Source organism: Pteropus vampyrus, unplaced genomic scaffold (genome assembly GCF_000151845.1).
Source record: "Pteropus vampyrus isolate Shadow unplaced genomic scaffold, Pvam_2.0 Scaffold105, whole genome shotgun sequence".
In the NCBI taxonomy this organism is placed as follows: Eukaryota; Metazoa; Chordata; class Mammalia; order Chiroptera; family Pteropodidae; genus Pteropus; species Pteropus vampyrus.
Window position 1 is genome coordinate 2580076 of NW_011888886.1, and position 10360 is coordinate 2590435.

Sequence of the window (10360 nt, forward strand, 5' to 3'; positions counted from 1 at the left end):
TGCGTTCACGGTGTAATTATTTTGGTGCTAAAAGTTATGAAAAGCAGCAATTTATCAGACAGGTTTTGCCCATTTGAAAGTACAAAAACACTTTAAAGAGCATTTTAAAAGAAGGAAAGAGCTCGACTGGGAAAGAAGAGGGTCATTACTGCTTTAACACCCCCACTATCAGCACAAAGCTCTCCTTCCTACGGATGACTGACAAATGACTGATGGATGGCCGATGGATGACCGACGTGGTTTACCTCGTGCAGCTCAGGAGGGGGCGCGTTATCAGAAAACAAATCGAGGGCCCGGGAAACGATGTCGGACCTTGTCCGCCCCCCGTCATAGTCCACAGGAGACTCGCCTTTCTGAAATATCTTGATAGTAGGAAATCCCCTAATCTATTAAAAAAAAATCAAATTAACGTTTAATATGAAGTAAGGTAACCTTCACGGTTTCTAAAGCCACCTTCTAGGGAATTCAGTGGCACGAAAATACTCCCAGCCTGCGTCGATGGCTGAGGCACGACACACGGAGAGGTGTCAGTCAGGGGGCTTTACGGGGCTGGATGTCAGGCGTGGCCGAATCTAAGCCAAACCCTGATATATACTTACTGTATCTGCTGTAGAACAAATGGACCAACCTCAAAAGCCCTATGGACAACTTGCAAAAGCTTGGGCAAGCTAAGGGTTCACAGTAAGCACAGAGTACGGGGAGAAAACAAACAGTCCTGACCTCCGGGCTTATTAGTTGTGAGTTTTAACAATAAAGTGACTTAATATCTTCATTACACAAAGGCCAACCGTTCCCCCGCCTCCCTCACAGGAAGGCCTGGCACACTGGATGAAGTCAGAGCCGGAAGGAAATCTGCGTATCTCACAAGGAGTGGGCCTCGCGGACAGACTCACCCCGTATCGGCTGGAGAGAACCTGGTTCGCCGTGGCGTCCACAGCTGCCAGCTTCACTTTTCCTTTCGTTTGCTCTTTGACCTCAGTAGCTGCAGCGGCCCATTCTGGCTCTAGGCTACAGAAAAATATTTGCAGTCAGCCCGAAAACCTGGACCGACGTGTGCGCTTCTGCCTGACTCAGTCACGTCACACCTCAACAGCATTCCCGCGCATCTTTATGCTACCCTTCGCATTTGCTTCCCAGTCCTTGTCACTGCCCCCAAATTTGCTAGCTCCCTGTTAATCTTTGAAAACATGACAGAGAAAACTCTCGGCACTAATGCCAATGTTTAACAGTCACTTAGAGTCAGAGCTTTTTGGGAGGAGACTTCGGTGACATCTATGATCTGGTTCAGCTCTTCCAGAGGGAGCTCCACACACTTACATGTGGAATCTAAACACACACGAATGACCGAGCTCCTAGATACGGAGAACGGACTGGCTGCTGCAAGGGGCTGGGGTGGGGTAGTGGGTGAAGAAGGTCAAAAACACAAAACCCCAAAAAGCTCAAAGCAAGCTGGATGAATGTATTCAAAGCACCATGACTGCAAAATTACCTGGTAAAAAGCACTTACTTTTTGCAGTGTCCACACCAAGGAGCATAAAACTCAACCATCCAAACATCATCGCTGTCGAGGACGTTCTTATCGAAGCTGTCATCGGTCAGCTCAATCACATCTTTCTTACTTGAGCTTTCACTTCTACCCTGTGATTGTGACATTGAATATTAAACTACACGTGGCCGAACAGAACTTGATTCCCAGTCTAACTGCACATATAAACAGTTGCTTCTACATTTTAACGAAGCTTTTGAATTTTTAAGTGAAAACTACTTTACTCAATTTGGGAACATTGTGTAATATAATTATTTTTGCTTGGTAAATAGTACTTACTTTCAAATACCAGTACATTCGGTGTAAGATATACCTGAAGTCTGTCACTTGCTATTTTTAAGAGAAACTTCAACATGGCTCAAAGAATCACCTTAATGACACTATTCTAACTCACACTCAGGCACAGCTGCTGGTTTATTCCAGGATGTTATATGGAACTAGTTACTATCTTTCCATAAAGTCTCTACCATTCAAGAACGCCACAAATAGCAGTTAACCCTTTTCTTTTTTCAAATAATTTTCTTCAGTACTAACCCTAAGAAAAGTCAATATTGCTGTACCGTTTTCTGTTGCCTTGGCCAAAAGCTATGGAGGCAGAAGAGACAACTGTGCTCATTAAATGTCTGAGTTTGAAGTAAAAGGCAAGAGCATGAAATCTTGGCTAAGTCCTAAGTCTGCATAAAGAAGACAGTTTTTCTGGTCTCCTAAAAGTGAAGAGCTATTTTATCTATTTCGTCAGTAAGAATTTAACGCCTTTTCATAAGAACGTAAGCATATCATGGTTAAACTTCACATTTCAGATGAGGCCATCTAATATACCAATCCACAGCACAGAAACTTTCTTCTCTTCTTCCCCATGCATTTATGCGGAATTTTCCATAGATTTACGGCTAACACAGATATAGGCCACGAGGTCATCTCGTCATCGATCTGGAGGACAGCTGGCCTGTCTCTCCCCACACTTTGGAGCTGCATGGGAGAGTGACCTGGAGCTCGTTTCCGCTGCAGTCCAAACTGCCTTATTTCAGACCGGGGCTGAGGAAGGCCCTCCGGTGCCTGGTCCCTGGTCTGCCATGTGCCAAGATCCCCGGGACTGACTGGCTACGGTGACGGTGATCTCAGGTGGCCAAATGGGCAGGCTGGAGAGATGACTCTCTCGGGGGTCAGCAGACTCAACCTTCCTATTATTTTTTTAATAGAAAGTTCACCATTTAAAATATTTTATAAAAACGTATCTTCCACAAGGGGTCTACGCTCAGGCTTCAAAATTTTCACAAACTTACTTGTCTTCCAGAACTGTAGCCGCCACCCCTCCCGGCAAGGCGGTCCTTTACGAGCTGGCGCACAGCGCTGAGAGCAGCATCTACAATGGCCTCACTGGTCCTGGCACCTACAGGAAGACAAAGGATGATCAGCTGGACGGTGGTGGGCGGAGCTGACTTTCACATTTCTGTCAGCTTCCTCCGATGTTCCACCAGGTTAGATGCCACCTGTACTGAGGACAGAGCCGCCTTCTCCCCAGAAAGCACTTCTCACCTGGAGAACCAATCCCACGTCTTCCATTTTAGGTTATTAGTGTGAACGAGAACTTCCTAAGCACCTACAAATACCACCGACTAATGAGAGTAATTAAAAAGTGCTTCACCAGATAACAGGTATACACATGAATAAGAATCTTATTATCTAGTTCAGAAAGCAGAGGAAATTTCTAAGTACAAAGTAGCAAATGAGAAAAGAGAAAAAACTATTTCTATGAGATAAAGAAAAGACTGTGGAAAAAGTAGGATACGAGGTGTCTGAGGCCAAGTAACTGGAAAGCAGTCCGGGCCTCTTATTTCTATATTGCTAAAATGCTGTTACTTCGAGTGCCTAAGCTCTATAGCTGAACTTACCCCTAACGTAATAAAATACAAACCCCATATTAAGACCAAGTAATGACAACAGTCTCTGGAAATTTACCAAAACCTATCTTCTCAAGAAAAATCAAGAGCCTATTAACTGACTCACAGGTATAAGGATTATATAGGACATGAGGTAATCTTCAGGGTTTAAATGCAAAACTCTAATAAAATCTCTTCTGAGGTTCTGGAAATTCTGGAACAGGACCCCGCTCTCTCCTCTTCTTCCCCTACCTGTGGAAATGAAAGCTCCAGCCAGGGGAGGGCAGCACAAAGTCCTTACCCTGATAATCTTCTGGCTTGTTTTTGTTGGACCCGAAAATCTTGATGGTGGGGAACCCCTGCACCCCATACTGCCCTCCGAGGGACTGATGTTTATCCGCATCAACTGCACCCACTTTCACAACATCCTGCGGGAACGGAGAAGAAATATGTTTTTCTTTCAACTGCAGCAGATTCCGCAAGGACCCGTCACCTGATTTCTGTCGCCTCAGAGACAAGGTAATACGGGGCAGGGGCAGGTTTAAGGGCAGAATGAGTGCGGGCTTTACTGTGGGGCCGTTCTCAAGGGGAATGACGGGTAAAAGAGGCTGGCCCATGGAGGGAACGCTGCAGCTCCCAGGATCAGCACGACGAACAGTAATTATGTCATTTATCTGATGGACAGAATTGACAAAAACGAATAACATAAAAATTATAATGTGTATTATGCCTTTGCTCCTCACACGGTTTTGGCACCAAAACAAGAGTTTTGAACTTCAATATGCAAATATGCTTTCTACTGTACATTAAAGCTATTTGCATACTCAATGTGGACATTTTAGAAACTTACTTTTAATGCCGTTGCTACTTTCTTCCATTCTGGTGTCAACCTTTGGCAGTGGCCACACCTTTTAGGGGATAAAAACACAAATAAGGCAACAGTTAACATCCTTAGTCACCAATTCAAAATCACCCAATAGTCTACCGAGTGACAAGTGCAGGGTGGGGGCTTACAGGGATTAAAAGCACTAAAAAAACATGATCAGTGACCACGAGCTCCCCATTTTATGACTCTACTGCAATCCCTGTTCATCTTGTCCCTTAAACACGTTGCCAAGTTACTGCTCAGTTACAGTCCAAGAGTTTAAACAAACTCCATCGCTCCGACCTCTAACCGTGAGCAGGGACTTTAGCGTGTAGCTGGGCAAGTGTGCCGCGCCGTGTGGTTCGAGTTTTAAGGCTGGGCAAATGCAGGTTCTTGGGCCCCAAGAAACCAGAGCTTCTAGAAGGAGTTCAGGAACCTGTATTTTAAGTTCTGCTAGTGATTCTTAAACCTATTAAGGTTTGCTATTCCCTGATCTAGCCCAACCTTTTCACTTTACGGATGAGGCATCTGTGTTAGAGCCCACATTTCCATGCGCTGTGGCTCCGGCAGCCGCTTGCGGAGCTGAAAACGCACTCGTAATCCCAAACCAGTAAACCTGACGAGTGGGAAAGCGACGGACACCAAAGGTGGTGGGAAAGAACAAGAGCGAGACGGAGAGAGACAGGACCATGAGGAAAACCAGCCTCCTCTTGTAGGGTGTGGCGTTCGAAAGTGTTGTCAACTATAACACACTTAGTGCTTTTAAAACACGACACACACACAAGCCTGTTCTGTTCGTACCGTTACGAAGAGCTAGACCGGTCACTGTCAGTGTTACGACACCCACCATTTGAAGACGCCATAGTTTATCCACAGGTGATGTGGTTTTGTCTTTTTTAAACAAAGCAAATTCTCTTCTAATTAGGCCTCTGAAGACCTCATGAGGAACGGCCACGTGCCGGCAGCGTGACGAGCACTCCTCACACGGACGTCGTGTGAGCAGCACGCCAACCCTGGAGGCGGACCTTGCTAGCTTCATTTTACAGGTGACGAAACCGAGGCTAAGAGGTCAGGAAAGCTGCTCAACATCACGCAGTCACCTGTGAGAGCCTTCACACTCCGGGTCCCACATTCTCATCACTATGGACCATCGCCTTAATCCAGTACTTAAAAAGTCTGGATTTCGAGGAAATGCCTGAAATGCTGCTTCTACATACTCACACATAGTATGCTTTGGCGTTTAGGTGAGCTACTTACAAGTTCAGGAGTCGAAATCTGACAGGAATTTGTGCCTCTTTGTTTACTGTATGGAAGGGCTTGAATCAGAGATTGACTATACATTCCATCCAATTTCAATGTTAAGCAGTGTAAAAACAGATCAAAATGCTACATAAATGTAAATACAGACTACCCCCAACCCGAGGCTCCTCCACCTGAGATGAAGACCACCAAAGCGTTGTGGATAAAAATTTAGGGGCTCTGTGACCTTTGATGGCAAATCTTCCCTCTATTTTTACCAACTTGTAATCGAAATTTAGGATTTCCTTCAATTATGAACATTAACAACACACCACAGCTGGTTAGTACCCGTGACTCTATCATTAAAAACATCACAGCCATTTCCCCGTCACCGCTGTGGCGTGGCACGTGCCTTCTGCGCACCGCACACGCTCGCTGCCCCCCGGGAAGCCTGCACGCAGCTGCCACGTCTGCTGCGGGATCTCATCTTACTGTCCTAGCAAAGGAGGACTTCGTCATCAAGATTTATTTGAATATTTTAATTGTCATTTTAATATTTGAGGTTTCCTTTGTGATCCGGTATGCTTTACTTCATACATTTAAACCTTTATTCCGGGAAGGGATCCATGGCCTTCACCGAGCGGCCAAAGTCCAAGCACAAAAAGAGGCTAGAAGCGCCTGCTCTAGTGAGACACCCTCACGCCCAGAACACCATGAAGCCAAACGTGCAACAGTAAAGACTACCGGTCGGATCCCACCTTCTCGACCATGCTGTCTGGTTTAGTTTTGGAATAAGGCATGTTTTCCTATCTTGTAGCTCCCAGAAACAAGGTCATAAATAACAACAAAAAAAAATATCAAACTTGTAAAAATTGTATACAAAAGCATTCAACAATATAACTGTTTATACAATTACTATTTGTATGTTTACTGATATGAATAAACTAACCCATAGAGAATTCTCATTTGGATTTAAAAACCAAAAAACAAATGGTTTTTTTTAAAAAAAATAATAAAGGCATTAAGATGAACGGTATTCGCTACATGGCAACCATAAGAAGGTTTTATCTTAATTTGCCACACTGAACGTTAAGTGAAATATTCCATGAGGACTGGTACTGTATTTCCAAAACGCAGTTTCATGGTCTTCCAAAGGCACATCCCAAAATGCGCCCGCTCAGGTAAGAATTTGACCGAGCCTCCTACGTGTGCTTCGAAGGCACAGCATAGTCCGCATCTGAAAGGACCACTCTGGGTCTCGAATCACCACGCAGTTCATCTGCACAGATGCACAGCTGCTGGTGCTTGGGTCCCCTCTCAGGGCACGTGCGACCTCATTTACAGCAGTGACAGTGTCAGGTACATTCTGCACTGTTTGCATTGAAGATGGTTGCTTTCCATTTCTGGAAGCAACCATCTTCAAAAAAACAGAAGAGAGTCAATGACTGGTTCTTTCCTCTCCTTTGCCCAATATTCTTTCTTTATAAACTCATTTTCCATTCCATCCCCATCCTATTTACATCATCTTAAAATTATAAGAATTTTCCCCCTTTTTTATTGCAACAATTAGCTACTTCATTTTTTTTTCAACTGACTCAGTCTCCACGGCCTACAACAGATACTTTATGGACTCCCCCATTTCCCTCTCTATTTCTTAAAACAAGCAGTGAACTAGGTCAACGACATGGCCGAATAAAATCACGTTTTTATATAGCATTTTTCCTTATAAAGTACCATAAATAACCAATAACCATTTTACTACTTACCATGGAGCATAGAATTCTACAAGCCACAAACTGCCACTCTGAATAACTTCCTGGTTGAAATTGGATGGAGTTAATTCGATTACGTCATCACTGGAGGAATACAGACCATTCGCTGCTAAAAAGAAGGTACAGCTCACCAGACCTGGAGGGACAACCAAAAGCACACGATTAACGGCAGAGTCCACAGCGACAGGAAACCCAGGTGGCTGGTCTTCCTCCACTGACCAAGGCCCTTCATAGAGGAGGATGGCTTGGGTCAGGTGTCTCTTAACCCTGTGTCTCTGCCCTCCCTGCTGCCATCGGAGCCCTTGGAACTTCACTCCCACTGGTGCAGAGCCGAGCCAAGGGGACAGACAATCCACACTCTAATCTCCTGAGCTGCACTTGAAAAAGATCTAAATATTACTCTTAGTGCTTTTCATATATTGATACCCTCACTCCCTACAACCACCCCATGAGGCAGTACTGTTATTGCCATTTTATGGGTATGGACACTGAAAACTGGGAGGTTACATCTAGCTCTGTGACCTTGGGTAATTCCCACAGTATTTATTTCTTGTTATTCAGTTGCAATATCAGCACATCATATTTATGAAAGCTTTTTTTGAAGGGAAAAAGAATTATTTGTCCCCCCTACTAGGCTGGGATTCTCTCAAGGGCAATGATTGTTTTAAAAAATATTTTTATTTCTAACACTGTCAAGGGCAGGCACATCATCAGGCACTCATAATGTTGCTGGAAGAGCTTACAAAGAATTTTCACGTGAATGCGTTCTAAAGGGAAGACTTTATTGTATTACCAATGGCATAGTTTAGCCACACTGTGGACCAAGTGTATTTCTGTCAGCCACTCTGGGAACTTAAATGCAGTTTATAACAATTATATAGAAAAAGAAGTTCTAACTGCCTTATGAATATTTTAAGAATCCAAAAGTCTTTTGAATTGGCAATATTATCAAAATATCACCTCCTTTGAAATTTACATATAATTTCTTTTACTTTTCTAATTGCATTGTCTCATTCCTCTAGAATAATGCTAAATAATGAAATGTTCTTGACACTATCAGGACTATCTTCCCACTTGCGTGATGCTGGCTTTTGGGTTGAAACATAAACTTTATGATATTAAAGAAATTTCTATTATTGTCTTTTCGACATCTGTAAATATGATCTTATTTCTTTCTTTTAATCTGTTGATAAAATAAAACAAATTTGTAAGTGAGAACGATCTGTATTCCAAGGTAGTGTGTGTACATGCCATCTTAGTCACATTTTCATATGCTAACTTTGTAAACAGAATTCGGAAGATTTCAAATGAAACTTCTTTTAAAGAGCTCAATGGTAAATTCATCCGGAAGAAGCGCACACCAATGTTAATTGTTCTACTGCTAAATATTCTACCCAAGACTTACACAGTGCTTTCAATTTTCAAATCACTTTCAAATACATTGGATCCCTGGGTTTTCCACAGCGTTACCAAAGATCAGGAATCACCCCCGTTTTGTAAATAGGGAATCACAGGCAGAATAAGGCCCAATCACGGCCTTGTATATAAAGTGGCAGAGCCGCCAAAAGTCCCACTGGAACAAACTACTCATATTTTGGTGAATATTCTTTCTATATCTCCATGCAACAGAGATCTAAAGCTTTATATATGTAACCATTTTTAATGGCTATATCATGTAGCCAATCCACTACTGACAGAATCTGATTGTTTCCCATTTTTCACCATTAACAGGCTAATGCTGGAAATCTGTATCACTCCCCATCCCCTCAACTGAATATAACTTGACAGAAATTCCTACGAGGGGTTCTGGCTAACGTTTTGATATATTTATCTGTCCAACTACCTCCAGAAATTGACATCTTAACGAAGAATAACATGTCTACAACACTGTGTACGAGGCATTGCTCTAAACATTTAATATACGTAAACTCATTTAAAAGCTCTATGTGTATGGACCATCGTGCCCATTTTTAGGCCAGAAAATGGAGACACAGAGGGTAACTTGCCTAATGCCACACAATTAGAGCTAGAACATAGCTGTTGGTTACGTAGCCGAATTCTTAAGCAAAGGTCTGGTGCCTGCAGAAGTGTAACCCCAGGAGGGTCGCAGGAAGATCGCAGCAGCAGGACTGGGTCCCTTCCCTTCTCTTGCCAACTGGAATGGCAATAGGGTCCCCTCTTCAGCCTCGAGTCGCCAAAGGGATGGACCGTGACTTTTACCTCAGGAAAGAGCTTCCTTTCCATACAAAGGTGGTCACAACTACTGACGCCTGGTATAACATGGACTTGGGCCACTCCTTTTTCTAGTAATGCTGGACTTCTGTTTTTAATTTTGCCTGGTTCTCACAAGAGCCTCCCCACCTTATAAATGGCCATCCGAAGGAAATGTCTTGATGATAAAGGTTTGAGACCCAAATTCCTTAAAAGGCAGTATGGCCTAATAGGGTTAGGAGATCAAGGATAATACTCAGAAAAATAGATTAAAAGATATACAAATTCCGACAGCAAAAAAATAACTCCCCCACAAAAACCCTCAAGAAAACAAAACTCCCTGGCCCACTTAAGATGATAACGTAGGTCAGTGCTGACCAATGATGTTCTGTCTCTAGAATTCACATGGCCATTCCACTCACTGATAATAGGAATGATGGGAAAGGAACAACCGAGGGTCTAGAGTCCATGTGAGCAGATGGTTTTGCCATCTGTGGCTTGCCATGATTCCTTCACAGTAGGTAAGGATGGTATAAACCCACATCAGCAGCATCTCGGCCCCACACCTGCTAGCAAGATTATATCGTCCCAACGCGGTCATCTAGAAACCAAGAGGGCTCCCAAAAAGCCTGACCGCATTGATTAAAATGAGTTAAGTGAGAGAAATCATACTCTTTCAGAGCTCACTCTGAATTCACTTGTGGGCAACTTTTACAGAGACTAAAATCTTTCCCCCCATACACAGTAATACGTTGGCCTGTTAATATACCTCTCTCTACAGTAATACAGCAAATATTTACATCTTGGTTACCGTCTTTGGACATGTATTAATTCATTAACCATCAGA

At 43.3% G+C, this 10360-nt stretch overlaps 1 protein-coding gene across 1 annotated transcript in view; it reads right to left on the bottom strand.

Moving 5' to 3' along the window:
* The window catches only part of PDIA6 (protein disulfide isomerase family A member 6), a 53764-nt gene that overhangs the window by 6793 nt on the left and 36611 nt on the right, over positions 1–10360 (bottom strand). The window contains exons 4-10 of the mRNA XM_011365140.2: positions 7297–7661; positions 4277–4334; positions 3728–3854; positions 2830–2936; positions 1508–1638; positions 894–1008; positions 246–386 (exon numbers count right to left, since the gene is read on the bottom strand). Coding sequence (XP_011363442.1) covers positions 246–386; positions 894–1008; positions 1508–1638; positions 2830–2936; positions 3728–3854; positions 4277–4334; positions 7297–7661 — 1044 coding nt within the window. The remainder of the gene's footprint in view (positions 1–245; positions 387–893; positions 1009–1507; positions 1639–2829; positions 2937–3727; positions 3855–4276; positions 4335–7296; positions 7662–10360) is intronic.